Source organism: Oncorhynchus nerka, linkage group LG13, assembly GCF_034236695.1.
Source record: "Oncorhynchus nerka isolate Pitt River linkage group LG13, Oner_Uvic_2.0, whole genome shotgun sequence".
Classification (NCBI taxonomy): domain Eukaryota; kingdom Metazoa; phylum Chordata; class Actinopteri; order Salmoniformes; family Salmonidae; genus Oncorhynchus; species Oncorhynchus nerka.
The window spans coordinates 55,202,571-55,228,486 of record NC_088408.1 but is presented as its reverse complement, the minus strand read 5'-3'; the positions used below and the strand labels follow the sequence as shown (position 1 = coordinate 55,228,486).

General features: G+C 47.0%; 1 protein-coding gene across 1 annotated transcript in view; it reads left to right on the top strand.

Moving 5' to 3' along the window:
* Positions 1 to 25,916, top strand: part of LOC115140639 (adhesion G-protein coupled receptor V1-like) — a 183,895-nt gene that overhangs the window by 40,962 nt on the left and 117,017 nt on the right. Inside the window, 37 exon segments of the mRNA XM_065026488.1 lie at positions 34 to 249; positions 406 to 621; positions 2,750 to 2,994; positions 3,154 to 3,335; positions 3,501 to 4,321; positions 4,409 to 4,618; positions 5,301 to 5,431; positions 5,547 to 5,646; positions 5,937 to 6,116; positions 6,388 to 6,557; positions 6,910 to 6,997; positions 8,135 to 8,213; positions 8,619 to 8,757; positions 8,927 to 9,068; positions 9,264 to 9,529; positions 9,755 to 9,930; positions 10,128 to 10,255; positions 10,399 to 10,580; positions 11,079 to 11,225; positions 11,438 to 11,518; positions 11,731 to 11,992; positions 12,576 to 12,698; positions 13,054 to 13,276; positions 13,400 to 13,604; positions 15,392 to 15,538; positions 15,743 to 15,998; positions 16,528 to 16,730; positions 17,396 to 17,572; positions 17,815 to 17,997; positions 18,129 to 18,308; positions 18,420 to 18,584; positions 19,356 to 19,476; positions 19,726 to 19,849; positions 23,226 to 23,364; positions 23,642 to 23,827; positions 24,113 to 24,348; positions 24,822 to 24,970. Of these exon segments, the coding sequence (XP_064882560.1) occupies positions 34 to 249; positions 406 to 621; positions 2,750 to 2,994; positions 3,154 to 3,335; positions 3,501 to 4,321; positions 4,409 to 4,618; positions 5,301 to 5,431; positions 5,547 to 5,646; positions 5,937 to 6,116; positions 6,388 to 6,557; positions 6,910 to 6,997; positions 8,135 to 8,213; positions 8,619 to 8,757; positions 8,927 to 9,068; positions 9,264 to 9,529; positions 9,755 to 9,930; positions 10,128 to 10,255; positions 10,399 to 10,580; positions 11,079 to 11,225; positions 11,438 to 11,518; positions 11,731 to 11,992; positions 12,576 to 12,698; positions 13,054 to 13,276; positions 13,400 to 13,604; positions 15,392 to 15,538; positions 15,743 to 15,998; positions 16,528 to 16,730; positions 17,396 to 17,572; positions 17,815 to 17,997; positions 18,129 to 18,308; positions 18,420 to 18,584; positions 19,356 to 19,476; positions 19,726 to 19,849; positions 23,226 to 23,364; positions 23,642 to 23,827; positions 24,113 to 24,348; positions 24,822 to 24,970 (6,978 nt within the window).

Below are 25,916 nucleotides of genomic sequence, written 5' to 3'. Positions count from 1 at the left end.
TTTGTCAACCCATCCTCTTTCTATCTTTCCTAGTTGCCCGGTCTCCTCGTCTCGGTCCGAAGGCTGAGATCGTGGCCCAGGTGATAGTGGAGGCGAGTGATGACGCCTTTGGGTTCCTGCAGTTGTCTGCCCCGGCGGTCAGTGTAGCTGAGTACTATGTCGGACCCATCATCAATGTGACACGCACCGGGGGAATTTTTGCTGACGTGTCCGTGAAGTTTAGGGCCGTACCAATGACTGCCAGAGTTGGTAAGTCTGGTCTACATTTTATCTCAATAGTGTTTTGTTATGTTGCTAAGCATGTACAGTGTGTATGTGTGCGTATGTCTGTAATAATGTGTGTAACTGTGTGTGTGTGTGTGTGTGTAATAATATGTGTTTCTAACAATGTGTGTGTCAATACAGGTGACGACTACAGCGTAGCATCCACTGACGTGGTTCTCCTGGAGGGGGAGACCAGTAAGCCTGTTCCCATCTACATCATCAACGATGTGATTCCTGAGCTGGAGGAGACCTTCCGCATCGAGCTGCTCAACGTGACCACAGGGGGCGCTCGACTGGGGGCGCTCACTCGCACCATCATAACCATCCTGCCCTCTGATGACCCCTTTGGGGCCTTCGGTTAGCTCACGTCTCTCTCACACACAGAAATGCACTCACATTAGCCGGTAATTTTTCCGGACAAATTTTCTGGAGAAAAACTTTGATGAAGATTTGAGGCTGATGCGCATCGCCAGCTGCTCTTAGGATTTGGACAGTTTTGACTTCCCAACAGCAGCGGCTCACTTTGAGCAGGCCGAGGTCCGTCGTAAACGCAAGTAAATTAGATGCAAACTATCGTGTTTGTAGACAGACACGTTTTGTTATTTATTCATTAAAATGTTCATAAAAAGACCCTATAGGACAGGTTGATCGGAAATTATATTATACAAATATTACATTTCGAAATTGTGTTTTATTACTGTGGGCGACTTTTTCTTCTAGCCTAAATGTTTTTTCCGTTTTTTTTAATCATATTCATTTAGGATTTATAGCAGGGACGAAGACGCAATGGGCAATGTTTTGCTTTTCAATAAAAACCTGTCATGTTGGAATAAGAACATCGTTCTACTTTATTTTAGTACAAGTTTAAAGGCAAATTTTTTATTCTGTTAAGGAATTTTTGATATATATTATTTTTTAATTGAACCTTTATTTTACTAGTCAAGTCAGTTAATTCTTGCTGCACCCATCCCGTTAGCGGGATCATTTTCGTCAACCACCGTTGAATTGCAGGGCGCCAAATTCAAATTAAATTACTAAAAATATTTCATTTTCATGAAATCACAAGTGCAATATAGCAAAACACAGCTTAGCCTGTTGTTAATCCACCTGGCATGTCACATTTCAATAAAGCTTTTCGGCGAAAGCATACCAAGCGTTTAGGTAAGCACATCTCTCTCGGTAGACAAAATATTACAAACAGCTAGCAGCCAAGTAGATTGGCCACGAAAGTCATAAAAGCAATAAATTAAATCGCTTACCTTTGATGATCTTCGGATGCTTGCACTCATGAGACTCCCAGTTACACAATAAATGTTCCTTTTGTTCCATAAAGATTATTTTTATATCCAAAATACCTCCATTTGGTTGGCACGTTATGTTCAGAAATCCACAGACTCGAGCGGTCACGACATCGCAGACGAAAATTCCAAATAGTATCCGTAATGTTCATAGAAACATTTCAAACTTTTTTATAATAAATCCTCAGGTTGTTTTTGCAATATATTATCGATAATATATCAAACGGGAATGTAGCTTCTTCAATAAGAGAGAAAGAAAATGGCTGCTCCAAGCTGTTGCGCATACAAAATGCTGCTGGCACCCAGCCATACAATGACGCGATGTGATCTTTCTCCCTCATTTTCCAAAATAAAAGCCTGAAACTATGTCTAAAGACTGTTCAGACCATGGGGAAGCCATAGGAAAAGGAATCTGGTTGATATCCCTTTAAATGGAGCGAAGGCAGGCTATGGATCATGTAGCTTTCAAAATAGAGTCCACTTCCTGGTTTGATTTTCCTCAGGTTTTCGCCTGCAATATCAGTTCTGTTATACTCACAGACAATATTTTGACAGTTTTGGAAACTTTAGAGTGTTTTCTACCCTAATCTGACGTATATGCATATATGCATATTCTAGATTCTGGGCTTGAGAAATAGGCAGTTTCATTTGGGTACGTTTTTCATCCAAACATCAAAATACTGCCCCCTACACTCAAGAGGTTAGAACAAATTCTTATTTACAACGACGGCCTACCGGGGAACAGTGGGTCAACTCCCTCGTTCAGGGGCAGAACGACAGATTTTGACCTTGTCAGCTCAGGGATTCGATGCAGCAACCTTTAGGTTACACACACACACAGGCTATCTGCCGCCCCAAAATTAACAGCCAGTGCAAATGGATGTCTGGTCAATTTCTCAAATGTCCGCCCTGGTAAATAAAAAATCTTGCCGGCGCCAATTGGAAAACGGAAACCTTGACACACACACACACACACACACACACACACACACACACACACACACACACACACACACACACATACTATACTAGTCTTAAATATAGTGCTAAAATATACAATTGCTCATTCAAATCAGATTACAGTATATGCACGGTACTGACGACATCAGCAAACTGAAGATTCCAGCATGTTTCCTTTATCAACGAATGACATTAGAACTCATAAAAGTACTGTTTGTGTTCCCTAGTATTTCAGGCTGCTCCTGTCACCATAGAGGAGCCCGGGGCGAACTCCTTTGAGGTGACACTGCCCATAGTGCGTAATGCTGGGACCATAGGGACCGTGGCTATCCAGTGGCGAGCCACGGTCAACGGCAGAGCAGCAGTAGGGGACCTCCGGCCTGTGTCAGGAGAGGTCATCTTTGCGCCCGGGGAAACCATTAAGACGTTGAAAGTCGAGGTCCTAGCAGACGATGTGCCGGAAATTGAGGAAGTAAGAAACGCAGTCTTTTTTTTTTCTTCATAATTTCATAACATTGTTCTTATTTTTTTGCCAAAGAAAGGATTTGTATAATTATATTTACTATATAATATAGAGGCCAATATAGTATACAGTCTGACATTTTTCCTCTAAACGTTCTGTGCTTTTCAGATAATCAAGGTGGAATTGACTAGTGCCAATAATGGAGGCAACCTTGGAAGAGACAAAACAATCAATATTACTGTCCCAGCCAATGACAACCCGTATGGGACGGTCTACTTTGACCAGTCTGTGTATCGTGTGCAGGAACCTCTCGAGGGAATTTTTATGGCCAACATTACTGTCCGTCGAAGGTTTGTCCTTTAGTTTGAGTTCTGTCCTCTTGCAGTATCATTGCATCTTCTTACCTTGGAATTTGCACTGAATCGACATATTGCTGCTATTCAAACAAATTCTTAACTAACTCTCTGTCTCTCTCTCTGTCTCTCTCTCTCTCTCCCTCTCCTTCATCACATCAGTGGTGGTCATTTTAGCCAAGTGGAGGTCCTCTACAGCACCTCAGAGATAGACATAGTGAGCATGGCCCAGACTGAGGGCCAGAACTTGCTGTTGTACTACAACCCCCCGGTGTCAGGAGTACCCTCTGGCACCCCCCGCAGGCCTGTCAATGTCAGCTCTCTGGGAGACCCCCTGGCTGCCTGTGCTGCAGTCTGCCTGAGGGAGCAGGCCTGCCAGGCCTTCTCCCTGTCTCCCCCTGGGGGCTCGTCCCCCATGGCTTCCTGCACCTGGGTGACCAGCGGGGCTGCCCAGCTCACCGCGTCCGCCCAGACCCTCACCTATGCCAAAAACACCACCGCCGCCGCCGTTCTCTTCAGCTCGCAGGCCGCGGCGGGTAGCGACTACACCACCATGACAGCGCAAACGGCCATCTTGGAAGACGGCTCGGGTGTAGCCAACCTGACCGTTCCCATTCTGACGGACAAACTCCCCGAGATGGACGAGAGCTTCTCCATCCGCATCCTGAAGGTGGAGCTGGTCAACTTAACCGTGGCTGAGAAGAACCTGCCCTCCATAGGGCAACCGGACAAGGCAGTGGTCACCATAGGCATGAACGGAGATGACTTTGGGGTGTTTCTCATCTACAGCCTCAGCCCTAACGCCACAGAGGACGGGATCTATCTGGAGGTGAGAGAGGAGCCACGCGTCTCAGTACCCCTGGTCGTAGAGAGGAGGGGGGGCAGCCTAGGACAGGTGACAGTGGAGTGGAGGTTCGTGGGCGGAATGGCTACACCCAACACTGACTTCACCGGGACGGGGGAAACACTTGTCTTTGCCGACGGTAGGTTTAAAAGCTAGTACTGCATAATGCTTTTTGGATATGAATATTATTTTGATATACAGTATATTTGGTTCTCTCCATCCAAAGGCGATTTGAAGAAGACCATTGAGATAGTGATTACGGATGACTCGGAGCCAGAGGACAGCGAGACCCTGATGGTTGGCTTGGTGAAGACGGCGGGAGGCAGCCGGATCCTGCCCAGCTCCGACACGGTCACCATCGTCATCCTGGCCAACGACAACGTGGCGGGGGTGGTGGGCTTCCACGCAGTCTCACGCTCTGTTGTGGCCAGAGAGGGTGGGTGTAGTACAGGGGACCCTGTACGTCGCTTCAATGAAGCGAGCATCAACTGAATCACTGTGTGAATTATTTAGCTCTGCACCGAGCCAGTTTACCAAGCAGCCACTGATGACATAATGACCCCTGCCTCCCCTGATAGTAACTCCTGTCATAATTGAATTGAATATCATGGCTTTGTGATCACAAATTCGTACCCGCGCTGTTTTGTAGAGGGCAACACAGCTACCATTCCTCGACCTCATCACTTCGCTCTCCGCGCGTTCGGAAACATCCAATGAATTAATGAAGGAATGCAAGGGATAGTGGGAGGAGCATGTTGCAACAGGTGGCACACGTAGTAAGTTCCAGGCACGGCTCATTGGGTATGCACGACGGAGCCCTTCCACTCTTATCTGTGGCGAATACTTACACCACTTCCTAATGGATTGATTCTTTCCGAGCCACCTACAGTAGCTAAGGGAAGACCTTCGTAAGGCTGTAATCAAAGCCTGTATCCTGGTCTACTAATCTAAAACAGCAAACTATGGGCGACATTTTGCACAAGGAATTGGCAATGAGAAATAACCTTAACTTTTCCCGTAGACAGGAAGGCATACTGTATAATCCAGTGCCAGTTACAAATACAGCTTGACATGTATTACATTAAAAAGTGACTAAGGTGTGTGTGTGCGTGTTGTAGGGGAGATGCTGTCCCTGCTGGTGACCAGGACAGCTCCTGGTCTGGGGAACGCCACCGTGGACTGGGTCATCCAAGGCCCCCGTGTTGCCAGGACCTTTACACATACCTCAGGACTACTATTCTTCACCGAGGTAAACAAACTGACCGGGGTAACGCCTCGGTATGGTGTACATGCCGTGTCTAGTATTCGCTTCATTCTGTTGTATATGGTGCTTGATGTTCGAGCGTCTCCTGTCACTCACACAGGGAACACTGAACGCTACCATAGTCCTCCAGCTACTTGAAGACGCAACCCCTGAGGAGATTGAAGAATATAGGGTGGTCCTCTCCAACATCCACACTTATGGTAAATCACATTCCCTGGCCTCGGCTGACCAACGTAACAACATGCACATTCCAATCTCTCCTATGTACTTGGATCTCTATTTATTTCACTTTTAGCTTGACCATGCTAGTCATTTAAGAAGCACGTTTTTTGTTTACAATGACTCTATGCAGCATGGATCAGGCATAGAGGTTGCCATAGCAAAGAGTTTTTAGTCTGTTCGACCCTGTAACCTGTAAGGCTAGGAAATGAGTGTGACTCGTGTTTGTATGGATATTATCCGTCAGTGTTCTGTTCCCCCTGTCCCCCAGGTGTTCTGGTAACGGGTCACGCAGCGCTGGACGTCCAGGGGCTTGAGGCTGTGGTTACCGTGGATACCAGTGACGAGCCGTTCGGGATGCTGAGCATCGCCCCATCCTCCCTCAGCCTGAGCACAGAGGAGCGCGACGGCGTCCTCAACGTCTTCATCAACAGAGAGCTTGTGGCCTCAGGTCAGTCTGGAATAGGGATTTGGGAGGAGCTAGTGGCGACAGAGTGTTTCCCGATCGCGTGATCAGACCAGGGAAAACTCCAGGCCTTAAACGATGAGAAAAGTTGGGACTGTACTGTACATTTTGATCTATTGTCTCAAAACAAGATTAGCTGCAAATGCCGCTATGTTAATTAATCAGATGTCACCCAGTGACTGCTATTAGTTAACTGGATCTAACGTTAAAGAAAATGTGTTTGTTAACAGCCAAGTATGTGTTGTTCTGTGTTCAGGGGCGGTGAATATCAGCTATGAGACGGTGCGAGGGTCCCTCCAGAACCTGTCCCAGGTGGAAGGGGGCGGCGGCCTGGCTGAACCAGGACAGGACTTCCTCCCTGCGTCGGGCTCAGTGATCCTGCAGGATGGACAGACTTCGGTGGCCATCCCCATCATGATACTAGACGTAAGGCCACCACCAGGGCTGGGCTCAATGCCTTTTGAATTCAGTCAATTCATCAAATAAGCTGACATTCCAATTGCTCAATGCTCCGTTTTCCTCGATGCTTCTCTATGCATTTTTAGGGGGAATTGGAATGCCAGTTTACTTGCTATATTGACTGAATTGGAATTGCCTCCAACTCTGGCCACCACAGCAAACACGGTCATATTTCTCTCATATTTCTCTCATATGGCATAATGGCTGGTGGTACTCTGGTAGGCTAAGTGTATGATGCCTATTGAGTTTTCCTAGAATTCAAACAGTGTAAATGTAGCAGACTATATGTTATACAAATGATATACATTTTCTTTCCCAGGATGACGTCCCCGAGTTGCAGGAATTCTTCCTAGTCAACATTACATCTGCAGTACTGATCACCACCCTCTCACCTGCCCCTAAACTAGGTATGCTGTGTTTGGCATTGTCCCGAAATGGGCAACTAGGTTAATCACAAACAAAGCATTCTAAATGTGCATGGTTTTCCCACAGCGATCCTATAGGTCACTTTTAGTTCTACATGTCATTTGGATGGGGTTAACAACCACTCCCCTTTTTTCTTCTGCCCTTGACTTCCTGTTATGTACTGTAAATTCCCCTTTCATGTTCAAATCTGTGTAATATGTGTTGTATCTCTTATTTTCTCCTCTCTCTCCTTTCATTTCTCTTCTATTCCATTCTGTGTGATGAGTAGAAGTTGTATATTTTACACTGAAAGGTAACATATATTTAGTGTTTATTACAGTATAATGCTTTGCGTTGTGTAGTATGGCATAATGGCTAATATGCGATTCATTCACTGTACATTACATTACGTTCAACGGACACAGTTTTATCATTGATCTGCAAATATATCCAAAATGTAATTGGCACTACTGCGTCTTGTGTAATCCTAACCATAGCCCATTTTATGAATGGGTAACTTAAGGAGTAGACAGAATACAACACAGACTGGAGAGGCATAGGGCCCATCTGCCAGCCAGCACTCAGTGGCTACGATTCTTCTGATTGATTGATGCCTCTATGATTGAGGGGCTGTTGGGATTTGGGTCGAGCTGAAAAACACTGTGGTGAGCAGTGGGAATGCCAAACCAAACGCTTTAAATGGCCCTCGTGCTGTCTGTGCCCAGAGCGAGATATAGACAGACAGACAGACAGACAGACAGACAGACAGACAGACAGACAGACAGACAGACAGACAGACAGACAGACAGACAGACAGACAGACAGACAGACAGACAGACAGACAGACAGACAGACAGACAGACAGACAGACAGACAGACAGAACATTAGAAATCAGTCAACACATACTCCCAACTATCAGCTGGCTGCATGTGAAAAGTGAATGGCCCTCGTCTCCTCATCTTGTGCTCCTATTGTAGCGTCAAACAAGTGCTTCATATCCTCTTTAGATGCTCTGAACCCCGCTTTGCGATCATAGTGATCATGCTGAAGCTAATGCTAGTTTAAGATATTATTACTGGAACAAGACTTTAGGACATGAGCTACCATTCCCCATTGCAATGTTGCCTTTTCTCTTCAGACACCCAGGGTTTGGTGGCAGAAATCAGCATTGGCGCCAATGATGGTATTCGAGGTGTCATTGAATGGACAAACACGAAGTGAGTGGCTCTGTGTTCAACCTCTCGTTCACAGTGATTTTCCTCCCCCTCCCCCCCCCCCTTTCTCTCCATTTACGAGATGCCCTCTGTTTCTAAGAGCACCTGTGGTTGTGCAGATATACCCAGAAGCACTCCCTCTACTCTACTGCATTTTCCCTCACACGGACTGCTTGGCTGAGAAAAGCCCGCACTGCTCTCACCTCTTTAGTAGGATCTGTTACTCTTTCCCCTTTCATGGCTTAGTCATTTAGCAGACCCTTATATCCAGAGTGACTTACAGTTGCACCCGTCTTCAGGTAGATGGGTGAGACAAGGCACATATTATAGCCATAGCAAGTAAATCCTTACTCTCTCCTCTCTAGTGGCAGACAAATCTGATGTTTGTCTGTGTGTTTTCCCTTGTAGCTTCGAGGTGAATGAGACCGTGGGCGTGCTGAGCCTGGTGGCCTACAGGAGCGCAGGGACCTACGGAAACGTCTCGCTCGTCTTCTACGCTCAGAACCTGGAAGCTCAGCTGGGCCTGGACTACAACGCCACTCCATCGGTGAGGCCCGTGCCCCTAACCCACTAAACCGCCGATCAGAGTTCTTAATGAGTAGGGCCAGGAATTTTCCCTGACCATTTGTTCTGACCGGGGGAAAAACTCTGGGCCCCACCAATGAGACTAAAGGCGCCTTGTCATTGTGAGTTCACACGTTTTGTTTGTTCTTCAGACGCTCCACTTCGCTGATGGGGAGAGGCATCAGTTTGTTGAGGTTCAGATCGTGGATGATGTCATCCCAGAGGGAGCTGAAAGGTTCCAGCTGATTTTGGCTAATCCATCGTCCGGGCTGGAGCTGGGAGACAATACCACAGGTAGGATGTTCTGGAAGCCTGTAGCATCATGCATGTTCGCTACACATGTTTTATATTGTATTTTATTGGCCATTTGTTGTGTAGTCTACGTGTGTAGTCTACGTACCTATGGTTTCACAGACATTGTTGATTGGTTTCACAAGAATCGACAAGTGCCCTGGTGAAAACTGCTCTCCCTGTCCCGTGTCTCCGTAGCCATGGTGAGCATCTTGGCCAGCGACGATGGCCATGGTGTCATTTCCTTCAACAGCAGCCAGCACTTCCTGTTGAGGGAACCCACGTCGGTGTCCGGGCTGGTGGAGAGTGTGGCCACCCTGTATGTGGTGCGTGACCCACCCCAGGGCACCTTCGGTACCGTCAGCGTCCAGTTCAGCATCACAGATGCCAACAAAACATTGGCCCAGGACGACCTCATGCCCTGGCAGGGCATTGTGGAGCTGGAGGACGGAGTCAGGTTCAAGGTGAAGGGGACCATGGACTTCAGTCAGTCTAGAAGATATACAGGAGAACTGATTCAATAGATTGAAGATATTTTGGAGGATTGAGAATAGATTGAATTGATATATAGGCAAGGGCAAGAATCTTTTCTAGATGTGTTTCAGCCTATAAAGCCCTTCATATTCTAATTTTGACGTTCTCTGATGTGTTGACATTCTCTGACGTTCCTGCGTGATGTGATGTTCTAGACTCTGGAGATCTGGGCGGTTCTGGATGCTGAGCCCGAGGTGAACGAGACGTTCACGGTAACTCTGTCCAATCCAACGGGAGGGGCGCGGCTTGGAGACACACTCCACACACTCATCACCGTGCTTCAGAACTCCGCCCCGCTGGGCCTCTTCCGCATCGCACCCTCCCTCAATAGGTGAGCATATGATCACACACACATGCAAGCACACAAAAGCACACATGCAAGCACAAACACATGCATGCACACACATGCACATGTAAGCACGCATGCACGCACGCACACACACACACACAAACACACACACACACACACACACACACACACACTCCACACACACACACACACTCCCACATGTACCTCTATCTCTGCAGGACTGACAGCTCTGTGGTGGGGGAAGAGGGTGGTAGGACTGTGTTCTTGACCGTGTCCCGCAGTAACGGTCTAGAGGCAGCGGTCAGTGTGGAGTGGGAGACCCAGTCGGACACAGCCATTGCCATGGGTAAGATGGGCTAGAAACTCTGCTTCTGCACACACAGTTAATGTCATTATATCCACACTACACAATCCAGTGGCAATTTCTGTTTCGAGTCTGTGTCCACTTGTTTACCATGATATACAGTGATTGTACTAGTCTATTTTCAGAGGGGACTCATCCAGTGATGGCAGTGTATCAGATCTTCCCAGAGACCCCCACCTCAGGCTGGTGTTCCCTGGCTGATGGTGCCTCTCCTCTGGCCATGAGGTTGGACATGCCCTCCCCTGGTGGCTCCACCCAGACCCATGCCACTCTGTACAGGTGGCAGGGGGTGTTGGTACCTATACAGGTAATCTAGTTCAAGTTCAGGATTTTTTTGCTGTCATAGACAGTGAAATACATGGATATGGACTAGCATTAGAAAATTAACAATTTGGTGGCAGAAGTAGGGTATGGGGGGGATTTGTTGTATCTTTCAGTCCTAGCGTGTGGAACAGAGAGTACGTTGGTGCTGTCTATCACTTCTCCTCTACAGGCAGTTAACCAATCACAGAAAGGGGACTTGTAGAGAGAGACGTAATTCATCTAAACATTAGCCTATGTGTAGAGTCAAGAGATCAAAGGTCAAACTGCATCGGTGCAGTAGCTGAACTACATAGGAGGCAAAGAAGGAAGAAAGTGTAGGAGTGAACATGGGAAGGAAGACATAAACCACCAACCCGTAATAGCTTTTAGGTAACGGCCTTACTTTGTGTTGCATCCACACATGCATAACTCAATGTCATGATGACTCATGATCGCAAATGTATGATGTCTCTCTCGCTCTCTGAATCTCTTGTGTTTTCAGTCGGTGAGGATCCAGGACCCTAGTGTGTGTGTGGGCTTCTCTGTGAACGGCTCGTACAATGTAGCGATCACACACGGAGGCCACACTGACTCCCCCGCAGTCAACCTCAGCCTGTTCAGAGTGCAGCCGGACCACAACCTCACACTGGTGAAGCCCCTCACTTCTTTGGCTTGACGGTTGTCGATTCATTTGGGGTCCTAATGATTACGTTTTCTACCTGTTATTAAGATGACGTAAGATCCACACGGTCACCGGCCTTATGTTCCTATGATACGTTCTTTATAACAGCCACTCAATGGCAGTGGCATTATGTTGAGTATTGTATTCTTTTCACTCAAATTCAACCCTTTTCCCCCTAGGAACAAACGTTGGCTGTTGAAGCTCTTGATGTCAAACACTTCTCCGTTGAAGGAAGAGACTACTTGATTGCCTCCAGCCAGGTGAGTTTGGGGGTTAAAAGGAACATGACTTGCCATAACCTGTGAGGCATACCGGTACAGTGCCACACAGGTGTCATAGATCATGATACCCATATGCACACCACCACATGACTATTTTTCATTCAAATCAAAAACGCCCAATGGATAGAGTCCACAACCACCTGGAGTTGATTTTCGACTAGCTAGTAGCTAACTCCTCCTGTTTCCACCAGGTGTTTGTGCGGACTGGGAGTACCTTTGTTGTCCACCAGAGCCTGGAGCTTCAGGGTGTCCTCAGTGTGTCTCTGCTCTCCCACGGGACCCGTCTCTACCTGGCTGCCTGTGTGGGGAAGGAGACTGAGGACGGCTGTGTGCTGTTCCAGTGGAGTCAAGGACACTTCCAGAACCCCAGGCCTCTGCCTGTCAGCAGCAGAGCTCAACAAGTGGAGTCTCTCACCAGGGGAGCAGACACTCTCCTATTGGTCGCCACTGAAGGTGACCTCGCGTGACCTCCTCTACGAACCATGCCCTTTGCAACCGCTCCATTTGTGTTTGCGATCAACAATCTTCTATGTTGAGGTCTTGCTACCGGTGCCATTTTGTTCTCGCTCTGAGAGGGCGCGTGTGGTGCGGAGATGGTGTACTGCAGTTGTGATGCGTAAGGCACAGTCAATGTGTCCCCGGTCTACTAAAGACAAAACATAATCTGTGTGCACAGATGGGAGGGAGTAAGGCGCCAAAAGTCCTAATGTATATTGGAGCATGTATTTATGTATGTTTTGATGAAACACCACGGACCACAATCCACATAAGTGAAGTAGGTAGGCTCTATGCTGTGAGTTTCCTGGAAGGCTCACTGTAGTAGGCCATAGGGAAACCACAGAAAGGCTCAGGGGGTGTAATTTATAGGAGTTGGGTGTGTCAGCACGGCCCATGCTTAACATAACCGCCTCGTGAAAGAATAGAGTGCAAACATAAAGCTCTGTCTGTGTGTGCGTGCGCATGTGTGTGTATGCATGTGTGTGTATGCATGCGTGGGTGGGCGCGTTCATCCGTGTGTGTGTGTTCCTATCCTCAGGTTCCTCTCCCTCCTGTGAGGTGTTTGTATGGGGACCCACGCAGGAGTTCCCTCAGCACAGCCAGTCTATCCCCCACCCTGGCCTGGGCTCTGCCCACCCCTTCACCCTGCCCTCAGGGATCAGTGAGTACACACACACATACACACACACACACACACGCAATGATGGTCAACTCGGAGACCCCTAGGTGTTATCATTCAATCAATACTATCATGGTGATGGCGATTTATAATGATGACGACCTCGTTAATTTCAAAGACACCTACAAATCTTTAACATTGGTAGTCTTATCAAATCAAATTGTGTTGGTCACCTACACGTGTTCAGCAGATGTTATTGCGGGTGTAACGAACTGCTTGTGCTTCTAGTTTCCGACAGTGCAGCAATATCTAACGAGTAATATCTAACAATTTCACGACTTATCCCTGTTTCCCCACTAAAGATGTCTCTCTGTTTCTCCCTCTGTGTCTCTCTCAGCCCATGTCCTGCTGGCAGGGAGGAATGGCTCAGCGCTGTACTCCTGGAGGTCTGACACCAGTCTGTTTGCCATGGTGCTCAGGTCTCCTTCAGCCTCTCACTTCCTCTCTCTACCTCTACCCTACTTCAACACCACCAAGAGCCTCATAGCAGCCACCGAGCCCTCCGGCTCAACCCTGTATGAGCTCACCACGGTCTCCAACCACTCTGACTTCATACCCAGGTACCTATGACGCCCCACTGTTCCCGTGGCAACCCATTACATTCTGACCAGAGGTATTGATCAATTCGTTGTGGTCGTCTTCTCTGACCATTGTCCGTTTGCTCTCTGCCGCCACACTCTCAGCTATGGCGAGTTGCGTTTCACACCCGGTGACCGGGAGTTGGAGATTGCGGTGAACATCATCGACGACGATGCCCCGGAGGAGGAGGAACAGTTCCGTGTGGTCCTAAGAAATCCCAAGGGAGGGGCTGAGATTGGCTTTGGTGGTCAGATGACCGTGCTTATTCCAACCAATGACGACGCCCATGGAGTCATAGGCTTTGCACAGGTACCCTCCTCTGTTACTTAACTGTGATTCACAGTGCATTTCAAATTAGGTTTTTGTCACTTGCATTTATATATTTATACATATACAGTGGGGAGAACAAGTATTTGATACACTGTTGATTTTGCAGGTTTTCCTACTTATAAAGCATGTAGAGGTCTGTAATTCTTATCATATGTACACTTCAACTGTGAGAGACGGAATCTAATACAAAAATCCAGAAAATCACATTGTATGATTTTTAAGTAATTCATTTGCATTTTATTGCATGACATAAGTATTCGATACATCAGAAAAGCAGAACTTAATATTTGGTACAGAAACCTTTATTTGCAATTACAGAGATCATACGTTTCCTGTAGTTCTTGACCAGGTTTGCACACACTGCAGCAGGGATTTTGGCCCACTCCTCCACACAGACCTTCTCCAGATCCTTCAGGTTTCGGGGCTGTCGCTGGGCAATACGGACTTTCAGCTCCCTCCAAAGATTTTCTATTGGGTTCAGGTCTGGAGACTGGCTAGGCCACTCCAGGACCTTGAGATGCTTCTTACGGAGCCACTCCTTAGTTGCCCTGGCAGTGTGTTACGGGTCGTTGTCATGCTGGAAGACCCAGCCACAACCCATCTTCAATGCTCTTACTGAGGGAAGGAGGTTGTTGACCAAGATCTCGCGATACATTGCCCCATCCATCTTCCCCTCAATACGGAGCAGTCGTCCTGTCCCCTTTGCAGAAAAGCATCCCCAAAGAATGATGTTTCCACCTCCATGCTTCACGGTTGGGATGGTGTTCTTGGGGTTGTACTCATCCTTCTTCTTCCTCCAAACACAGCGAGTGGAGTTTAGACCAAAAAGCTATATTTTTGTCTCATCAGAGCACATGACCTTCTCCCATTCCTCCTCTGGATCATCCAGATGGTTATTGGAAAACTTCAGACGGGCCTGGACATGCGCTGGCTTGATCAGGGGGACCTTGCGTGCACTGCAGGATTTTACTCCTTGACGGCGTAGTGTATTACTAATGGTTTTCTTTGAGACTGTGGTCCCAGCTCTCTTCAGGTCATTGACCAGGTCCTGCTGTGTAGTTCTGGGCTGATCCCTCACCTTCCTCATGATCATTGATGCCCCACGAGGTGAGATCTTGCATGGAGCCCCAGACCGAGGGTGATTGACCGTCATCTTGAACTTCTTCCATTTTCTAATAATTGCGCCAATAGTTGTTGCCTTCTCACCAAGCTGCTTGCCTATTGTCCTGTAGCCCATCCCAGCCTTGTGCAGGTCTACAATTTAACCCTGTTGTCTTTACACAGCTCTCTGGTCTTGGCCATTGTGGAGAGGTTGGAGTCTGTTTGATTGAGTGTGTGGACAGGTGTCTTTTATACAGGTAACGAGTTCAAACAGGTGCAGTTAATACAGGTAATGAGTGGATAACAGGATGGCTTCTTAAAGAAAAACTAACAGGTCTGTGAGAGCCGGAATTCTTACTGGTTGGTAGCAGGTGATCAAATACTTATGTCATGCAATGAAATGCAAATGAATTACTTAAAAATCATACAATGTGATTTTCTGGATTTTTGTTTTAGATTCCGTCTCTCACAGTTGAAGTGTACCTATGATAAAAAATTACAGACCTCTGCATGCTTTGTAAGTAGGAAAACCTGCAAAATCGGCAGTGTATCAAATACTTGTTCTCCCCACTGTATATGTGTTCGTGTTTGTATTTATCGGTGTTCCAATACATTTGAATAGTCAAATCTACTTTATATTGCACAATGATGTTGCTTCTCTCCAGGGCTCTCTGTCTGTGGAAGTAGAGGAGTTGGAGCGGAGCAACCCTATCTCTCTGAGTGTCGAGAGGAGGAGAGGGACCTTCGGCAGACTGACCGTCCACTGGGCAGCCAACGGCAGTCTGGAAGACATCTTTCCCACGTCTGGAGTGGTGAGGCTCTCTCTCGGGATTATCTCTTTCACTGTTCACTTTGAGGAAAATGTAGACGTAGAGAAATAGAAGCAATACAGAACAACCATCTGATGTGAAATTTCCAATTTAGTTGATTAGTTGATTGGTTGTGAATTGACTTCCTGGATTGGCTGAGCTACAGAGGGACTGACATCATCCACCGTCAACTGTTTTCGATCTCAGGTGACGTTTTCTGAGGGCCAGGTGGTGGCTACCATCGCTATGACCGTGGTAGCAGACAGCGTTCCTGAGTTGAGGGAGAGGGTCACCCTTACCCTTTTGGATGTCACCACGGTGGGCCTAGACCAGCTATCCAGGGGGGCGCTGATTGACCCACAGAGGGCACAGGCCCTTCTCACCATCCTGCCCAACGGTTCTCCCTATGGGGTGATAGGCTGGCACCTGGATTCCCAGTACCTCCACACACAGGAGCCCCAGAGTAAGAGGCCAGCTGTTTAGATTGACTTTAAAAAATATATATATATATATATATTAATGTATTTATACAAGAAAAAAATATGTGAGATTGTGTATAGTTAAGAACAATACATATGCAATTATCTTACACATCAAGGACAACAGAAAGCCATATTTGAACCATGTCCATTTTTAAAGCTCCTAAAGTGTATGGTAGGTTGTCATAACTTGATTTGATAGGAGCTATGACATTGGTAGGACTCATTTCTACTCATTATCCAAATTGTTTCTGTCCTTGCACAGGCTGTAAGGTTTCTCTTTATTTTTTTACTTGGCAAGTCAGTTAAGAACAAATTCTTATTTTCAATGACGGCCTAGGAACAGTGGGTTAACTGCCTTGTTCGGGGGCAGAACAACAGATTTTCACCTTGTCGGCTCGGGGATTCGATCTTGCAACCTTTCGGTTACTAGTCCGACGCTCTAACCACTAGGCTACCTAATGTGTGTTGTCTGACGCTCCTTGTCCATGTTTGCCTCTGCTTTCACCTCAGAGAGTCCCACTAATGTCACCCTCACCATTGTGAGAGAGCAGGGAGTATCCGGGGAGGTGGCGGTCCACTACCAGACCAGACCGGCCCTGTCCCAGCCCCCCTCCAACCAGGCCAGCACCCCACAGGACTACACATCCCGGGAGGACACCGTCATCATGAAGGAGCATGCCACCATGGCCCTCGTCACCATCACCATCCTGCCAGTACGAAAAATAATAGAATATGACTTTTTCGACAAACAATCACCAGGTGTCCTCCTGGGACCCCTGAGGACAGTACAGTAGAATCTTCTCTACTTTCCCCTCTTTTCCTCTCCTTTTCTCTCCTCTCTTTACCTCGCCTCCCCTCTCCCACCCAAGCAGTGTGGATTTAGATTGGTTCAGCAAACAGACGGGCTTTCTGCCTGTTCTGGATGCTTTCTGCCTACAGCTAAGACCCATACCAGGCCTAAAACCACCAGTGCTGGGCCTTCCACCAAGGAAACCCGCTACTTATCTCCCGTCACCCCAGAATAGATCCGTTCCCAGTAAATTGCAGTGCTGAGTCGCTATTTTAACCTCCACTAATGGTAACTATTATTGTGTTTTGTTGAGACTGAGAGGAGCTTGACAACAAGACCTTGATTTCAATGTGCTCTCAAACTGCCAGCATCTATTAAGGTGATTTATGAGAGTAAAGTTGCTTCAGAAGCGGAACAAGGACAAGCTTAGTAGTTCATTTCTGTGGGTTGGGTGTTAAAAATGGTTTCCCTTCTTCCTGATTTAGCATTTACCATGATCCCACAGTGTTGCCCAGTTCAGGTCCTCAGGGCTGTGTGTGTGTGTGTGTGTGTGTGTGTGTGTGTGAATGCACACGTGCATATCCCCAGGACGAGGCTCCGGAGCTGGCTGAGAGTTTCCTGGTGAACATCACAGGCGTGGAGCTGGTGGGGGGGTTGACAGGGGCTGGCCAGCCCAGTGTGAAGAGGCCTGGCATGGAGGTGGCTGTGGTCACTATCCAGGAGAACGACGACCCACGGGGGGTCCTGCAGTTCAGCGTCTCACAGGTCAACCAGAAAAAACATACAAACTACTCCCTCTGCTCATACGTTAGCAATGCTGCTGAAGTATAACACTCCCTTCCTTTCTGTAGTATCTCACAACACATTACAACAGTAACTACTGTACATGATGCTACGGTTTGGAGATTATCTGAAAACTCTATCCAAAGAAAGAATAAATACAAATAGGTATTTTAATCCTATTCAGGTGTTAATGCTTCAACTCTGTTTCGGTATCGGCTTCTTAGGAAGAGTCCGGAGGGGTACTGGCCTATGAGGTGCCCCAGCCCGGGAACCTCCTCCACCTACCTGTGGTGCGATTGGCTGGCAGGACTGGGAGAGTGGTGGTGTACTGGGAGGCGCGGACAATCACTGCCAGCCTCGATGACTTCATTCCTGCTTCTGGGAATATCACCTTTCAAGATGGCCAGGTAAAGTGATTAGTTAAGTAGTTAGTTAAGTTTAGTCACCTCACTATGATCCACTTGGTCTAGTTGAGCTTCTATGAAGGATAAGAGGCTTGTATTCCTCAGGTTAAAAAAAACTCTGGTTATATTTGCAGGGTGAAGCCTTTATTGACATCAGTATTGTGGATGACACGGAGGTGGAGTCTGCAGAGCGCTTCGGTGTGACTCTAATGCATGTGATTGGTGGCGCCAGACTGGGGGAGGGGACCTCTGTGACCGTCACCATCCCCCCCAACGATTCACCTCTGGGCCGTTTTGGCTTCCAAGAGCAGACTGTGAGATACCCAACATATTGCCCTACAGAGGATGAATACAGTTATCTTACTCAATCAAATACAACTTTATTATAAACCATTATTATGCTAAACGAACTAATCTCCTTTCAGGTCACTATCAGCGAGCCAGCGTTCACTAGTGACCCAGCTGCCATGGCAATGCTGACAGTGTTGCGCAGTGCGGGAGGAGAGGGGGCGGTGACACTGGTGTGGCGGCTAGAGGACGCGGCCCGGGATGACCTTTCACCTCTCAACGGAACACTGGTCTTCAGTGTGGTCAGTAGGGGGTGGGGCTAGGGTGGCCAAAGGGGAAGATGGTAGTAAGTCAGTTGATGGTGTTTTGCTCTGCTTGGTAATAATTGATGCTAAATGTACAGTAGTTTGTTGAAAAGACGACCTTTCACCTCTCAATGGAACACTGGTCTTCAGTGTGGTCAGTAGGGGGTGGGGCTAGAGTGGCCAAAGGGGAAGATGGTAGTAAGACAGTTGATGGTGTTTTGCTCTGCTTGGTAATAATTTATGCTAAATGTACAGTAGTTTGTTGAAAAGACGACCTTTCACCTCTCAATGGAACACTGGTCTTCAGTGTGGTCAGTAGGGGGTGGGGCTAGAGTGGCCAAAGGGGAAGATGGTAGTAAGACAGTTGATGGTGTTTTGCTCTGCTTGGTAATAATTTATGCTAAATGTACAGTAGTTTGTTGAAAAGACGACCTTTCACCTTTCAATGGAACACTGGTCTTCAGTGTGGTCAGTAGGGGGTGGGGCTAGAGTGGCCAAAGGGGAAGATGGTAGTAAGTCAGTTGATGGTGTTTTGCTCTGCTTGGTAATAATTGATGCTAAATGTACAGTAGTTTGTTGAAAAGACGACCTTTCACCTCTCAATGGAACACTGGTCTTCAGTGTGGTCAGTAGGGGGTGGGGCTAGAGTGGCCAAAGGGGAAGATGGTAGTAAGTCAGTTGATGGTGTTTTGCTCTGCTTGGTAATAATTGATGCTAAATGTACAGTAGTTTGTTGAAAAGACTGATGTGAGACTTTGTGAACCTCAGACAGAGTTGAGGAAAACGTTGGTGATCCGGGCTCTGGCTGACGCTGTGTTGGAGGGAGACGAGAACTTCACTGTCCAGCTCCTGGCTGCCGAGAGTGGTGCTGTCATCGACCCCATTAACGGTCAGTATCTTTGGGCTGCATCACATACAGTCTCTGGTCTATGGAGAGGAGAGGAATTCATTTTCCTCTAGAAGCTGATCTGAGGTCAGTTTGTCATTTTCAATCCTAATGGTTACAGTTAGGACTGGGGGAGAGTAAGCTGGTCCTAGATGTGCCCCTAGAGGCAACTTCTACCTGGGGTGTGTTTAAGGAGCTCCAGTGGAGGGCATTAGACTGAACTGTGTCCCCTGGGTTGGTGTGTGTCTTTAGGGGTGGCCACCATCACCATCCAGGGAGACCGTGCAGCACTGGGAATGGTGGGCATCGCTGAGGCCTCCAGGAATGTCCTGATAGGAGAACCTCAGGGAAACTATAATGGGACTGCTTTGATCAGGTACAGTTAGAGAAATTTCCTTTCGTAAGATAGCCGGGGGCAAAGTCATTAATATTCATGCGTTACGTTGGGTAATTCGTTGATCCTTCTGGGGCGTGTGATGTTACAAATATGCACTTTTACCTTTCCAGAAACTGTCTGTTGCTTGATATGATCAAGTTGACCCAACTGTATTACAGAATAAGAAATCCATGATTAGTTGGCTAGTAGTGGCTACTTCCTGGCCAGTGAGCCAGCTAACTACATTTCAGTAATTTAGCTCGCCTCCTAAATTTAGTAGTCGGTGGAGAAACTAACTATGAGTTTAACATATTTGTCTGAAAACGAACTAGTTGCCAGTTATTGTTGCCCATGGTGTTATCGTGTCTAACCAGTTGGCTAATGTAGCCCATGAGCTCCCGAGTCTAGCTAGTGGCGTCGTTTGTTGTCCACAATGTTCTAACTATTAGCTAACTACAGTAGTTGGCTACTGCCTGGCATGTGTGAGCCAACATGTTAGCGACACTATACGGTGCATTCGGAAAGTATTCAGACCCCTTGACTTTTTCCACATTTTGCTACGTTACAGCCTTATTCTAAAATAATAAATACAAATTTTAAAATCCTCATCAATCTACACACAATACCCCATAATGACAAAGCAGAAACAGTCTGTTAAGATTTGTTTTGCAAATTTAAACAAATAAATAAAACTGAATTTTCACATTTACATAAGTATTCAGACCCTTTACTCAGTACTTTGGTGAAGCACCTTAGGCAGGGATTACAGCCTCGAGTCTTCTTAGGTATGACGCTACAAGCTTGGCTCACCTGTATTTGGGGAGTTTCTCTCATTCTTCTCTGCAGATCCTCTCAAGTTCTGTCAGGTTGGAAGGGGAGCGTTGCTGCACAGCTATTTTCAGGTCTCTCCAGAGATGTTTGATCGGGTTCAAGTCCAAGCTCTGGATGGGCCACTCAAGGACATTCAGAGACTTGTCCCGACGCAACTCCTGCGTTGTATTGGCTGTGTGCTTAGTGTCGTTGTCCTGTTGGAAGACGAACCTTCGGCCCAGTCTGAGGTCCTGAGTGCCCTGGAGCAGGTTTTCATCAAGGATCGCTGTACTTTGCTCCGTTCAACTTTCCCTTCTGACTTGTCTCCCACTCCCTGCCGCTGAAAAACATCCCCACAGCATGATTCTGCCACCACCATGCTTCCCCATAGGGATGGTGCCACATTTCCTCCAGATGTGATGCTTGGCTTTCAGGCTAAAGAGCTCAATCTTGGTATCATCAGACCAAAGAATGTTTCTAATGGTCTGATAGTCCTTTAGGTGCCTTTTGACAAACTCCAAGCGGGCTGGCATGTGCCTTTTACTGAGGAGTGGCTTTCGTCTGGCCACCTTAACAATAAGGTCTGATTGGTGAAGTGCTGCAGAGATGGTTGTCCTTCTGGAAGGTTCCCCCATCTCCACAGAGGAACTCTGGAGCTCTGTCAGAGTGACCACCTGGTTCTTGGTCACCTCCCTGACCAAGGTCTTTCTCCCCCGATTTGCTCTGACAAGCACTGTCAACTGTGGGACCTTATATAGACAGGTGTGTGCCTTTCCAAATCATGTCCAATAAATGTTATTTACCACAGGTAGACTCCAATCAAGTTGTAGAAACGTCTGAAGGATGGTCAATGGAAACAGGATGCACCTGAGCTCAATTTCGAGTCTCATAGCAAAGGGTCTGAATACTTATGTAAATAAGGTATTGCTGTTTTCTATTTGTAATAAATGTGCAAACATTTCTAAAAACCTGTTTTATCTTTGTCATTATGGGGTATTGTGTGTAGATTGATGAGGAAAATGTTTAATTTAATCCATTTTTGAATAAAGCTGTAACGTAACAAAATGTGGAAAAGGTCAAGGGGAGTATGTGGACACCATTTCAAAGTAGTGCATTCGGCTATTTCAGCCACACCTATTGCTGACAGGTGTAATAAAATCGAGCACAGAGCCATGCAATCTCCATAGACAAACATTGGCAGTAGAATGGCCTTACTGAAGAGCTCAGTGACTTTCAACGTGGCACCGTAATAGGATGCCACCTTTCCAACAAGTCAGTTCGGCAATTCTTTTCCCTGCTAGAGCTGCCCCGGTAAACAGTAAGTGCTGTTATTGTGAAGTGGAAACGTCTAGGAGCAACAGCAGCACAGCCGTGAAGTGGTCGGCCACACAAGCTCACAGGATGGGACCGCCAAGTGCTGAAGCGAGTAGCGCGTATAAATCGTCTCTCCTCGGTTGCAACACTCACTACTGAGTTCCAAACTGCCTCCAGAAGCAACGTCAGCACAATAACTGTTCGTTGGGAGCTTCATGAAGTGGGTTTCCATGGCCGAGCAGCCTCACACAAGCCTAAGATCACCATGCGCTCCTTCTTTGGAGTTATGAATCACGCTTCACCATCTGGCAGTCCGAAGGACAAATCTGGGTTTGGCGGATGCCAGGAGAACGCTACCTGCCCCAATGCATAGTGCCAACTGTAAAATCCATACAGAAATGGTTTGTCGAGATTGGTGTGGAAGAACTTGACTGGCCTGCATAGAGCCCTGACCTCAAACCAATCGAACACCTTTGGGATGAATTGGAACGCTGATTACGAGCCTGGCCTTATTGCCCAACATCAGTGCCTGACCTCACTAATGCTCTTGTGGCTGAATGGAAGCCTGTCTCTCCAGCCATATTCCATGCCTTCCCAGAAGAGTGGAGGCTGTTATAGCATCAAATGTAGGACCAACTCCATATTAATGCCCATGATTTTGTAATGAGATGTTCGACGAGCAGGTGTCCACATGCATCTCTTCATGTAGTGTAGCTACATTACAGTCACTAGCTATCCTTCTAAATGCGTTGGTCACTGCGTTGCTAGCTGGGGTGTTTATAAGAAAACGGCTAAGGTGACTCAAACCCTGTAGCTAGCTAACAAGCCCTCCTCTGCGACAAAGTTAGGGTGTGGGAATATTAGTTCCGTCTTTTGATTTTAAGATAAATGTCATTGAAGTTTGCGGTTGCTACTGGTTTTAGCCTTGTCACTAATCACCACAGCTACAAGGTGAAGTTTTCGATCCAAGGGTTGTGTTTTGGTAAGGGCTCGGAGTGATGTCATGTCCCAATAAGGCTCAACCAATCACCCGACGGATAATAATGACTTTGCCTCAGTTACACACACATATTATTGCTACGGAGGAAGTCTCTTTGTAAAGCACATTTTTTTCCCATGGTACAGAATATTGCTGTTGTGCTTTTGAGAAAAGCGTACTCTTATTTTGGCTGATAAGAGGTCAATGAAATATATGTTGCAATGATGAAATTCTGTGTATGTGTGCGTGTGTATGTGCATGTGTGTGTTGTAGCCTGGTACGGGGCCCAGGCATCTTCGGAGAGATCCAGGTCTACTGGAACATCACTCCTGCTGTGGCCTCTGAGTTTGAGGAGCTGTCTGGCGTGGTGACCATGCGAGACAGACAGTCTGCAGCCACCATCCGCCTTAAGGTATTGACAACCGCATTTAACACAGATGCTGTCTGTCTTTGACTATGGAATGATATTCATCACGATGATCTTGTCTTAACATGCAGTATCTTATCATACCTCTTCCTATTATGAAGTGAAAATGAATGCAAAATGAATAATTCCCAATGCAACTGTGGAACGGAATACTAGTGTGAAGTGATGTAGCCTATCGGCCATTCATTTCAAATGGTATCCTGATGTGGATGTTGGGGACAGAGGCTGAAGGTAGTGGTGTTTGTTGATGTTGTTGTTTCAGGCGCTGGATGATGACATGGCGGAGGAGCGGCGTGTGTACCAGCTGACCTTGACCTCAGTCACGCCAGGGGCGGAGATCAGCCCCTCGGCCCAGCGGGCCACAGTCACCATGGCAGCTAGTGACCTCCCCTACGGCCTGTTCTCCTTCCACCAGGGCCTCGTCGGGGCCTCTGAGGAGGAGGGCAAGGTGAGAGAGCCAGGGGAGTCCTGGGCCATGATCAAAAACATCCAGTGTTGAAATGCATTAGAGGACGTCTACATTATTATTGCTGCCCTATCAGAGCCTGAGAAAAGTCTGACCTGCCCTATCCGAGGGAGGGTGGTTAAGGGAGGGAGGGATTAGGGAGGGTGGATAAGGGAGTGGCATGAAAGTCATTCGGCTAATGATGCAGCCATGACAAATTGCCATTCAGTTGATGATATGGCCGCCTGCTTTTTCCCCTACCCTCCTCTCCCTTCTCTTCTCCGTCAGGTCAATGTGACAGTGGTGCGTTCCATGGGCACGTTTGGGAGTGTGTGGGTGACCTACCAGACAGCAAGCAGTGTAGCAGTCAGTGGAGTGGACTTCACTGAAGCCTCGGGGCGCCTGCTTTTCAGCCCAGGCCAGACCACGTGTGGTGTCACATTGAGTATCCATGACGATGACCTCCCAGAGGGGCCTGAGGAGTTCTACCTCAACATCGTCACAGTAGAGCTCCTCAATGACAGGTAGGTGGATCCTAGACACGAATCTAGAGTCAGTTCTTTGTTTTCTCCCCCCCCCAGTTAAGATTAGAAGTGTTGGGGAGGGAAAGCTGATCCTAGATCTGTTCCTAAGGGCAACTTCTACCGTGAGCTGCTGGTGTGTGGTTTTGGGGTATGATTGGGAGGAGAATCTCAACCTTGGTCAATGATTTAAGGACCTCTGTCACCCTCCTGTGATCAGTGCTGTGAACGTCACTGTAAGAGTGGAAGGTGTTGGTCTCTGGGGTGGCAGTGGTGTGAGCAGTGGTGTAACGGAGGGTAAAGGCACGTAAACACTGTCTACCTACCTTTTGCAGAAAAATGCATGGAAAGTTTAGAGAGTGTTACTTTATTCACTGCGAACTGCATTCAGTTTTAACCCACTTGTTTTTTGTTGTTGACTGGGTGTGAGGTGGGGTGGTGTTGTCTCTGACCTCTGTCGCTACTCCTGTGGTCAGTCCTGTGGAATTCAGCGTGATGGAGCATGGCCTGCAGCGAGACCAGCCTCCAGCCATCGGCAACATCTCGTCCATCATGATCGTCATCCAGAAGAGTGACAACGCTGAGGGTATTCTGGAGTTCCTTCCGGACTCGGTCAACATCACAGGTCAGTCTCTAAGCCCCTAACATGTTGACACTCTTCAACATAGCTATTACGAACATAAGGCATCACTTTAAGAAATGTCATCTCATCCTGTTAATATCCCATGGATATGCATAATAGAGGCATTTTGGGAGTGGTTATTGGATGAATGCAATATGTAAGGAGTACTAACAGTACATGCAGTATTACATTTGACTTAAATGACTGAATTCAGGAAGGTGAGCTTATGTCAAATGTTCAAGATTGTATTTTAATTAAAAAATAAAATAAATTAAAAGCCAAACTCAGAGCTTCAAAATGGTATATAATACACTGCAGGTGGGGGAAACATGGGAAAGTTATGCTTCTTTGAGACACTTGTTATTCCACTTTGGAGACAAGTAGGAGAAAAATGACGTTCACACCCTCTTAAGCCTTAGCCACACCCATCTCTTTAATAATTCAAATATAGAAGCATGAGTCAACATGGATTGTCCTTCAGAAAGTAGTCTCCCTATTATTCCACTCCATTATCTCAGCCAATCATGGATCCTGCCTTTCTCCCTAAAGCTCAAAGCTTTCTCCTTGGCTATAGGCTCATAATTATTTTTGTTTTATTCATATTTACCAGTGGAGGTTCCACAGAGGAGGAAGGGTTGGACCATCCTTCTCAGTGAATTTCATAAAAATAAAAATATTGAAACATTTCAAAAGTGATCCTTTCTAGATCAAACTATACTAAATATATTCCATGTCACCAAATAATTGATTGCAACACACTGTTTTGCAATGAAGGTCTACAGTAGCCTCAACAGCACTTTGTAGGGTAGCACCATGGTGTAGCCGGAGGAAAGCTAGCTTCTGTCCTCCTCTGGGTACATTGACTTCAATACAAACCTAGGAGGCTCTTTGTTCTCACCCCCTTCCATAGACTTACACAGTAATTATGACAACTTCCTGTGGACGTGAA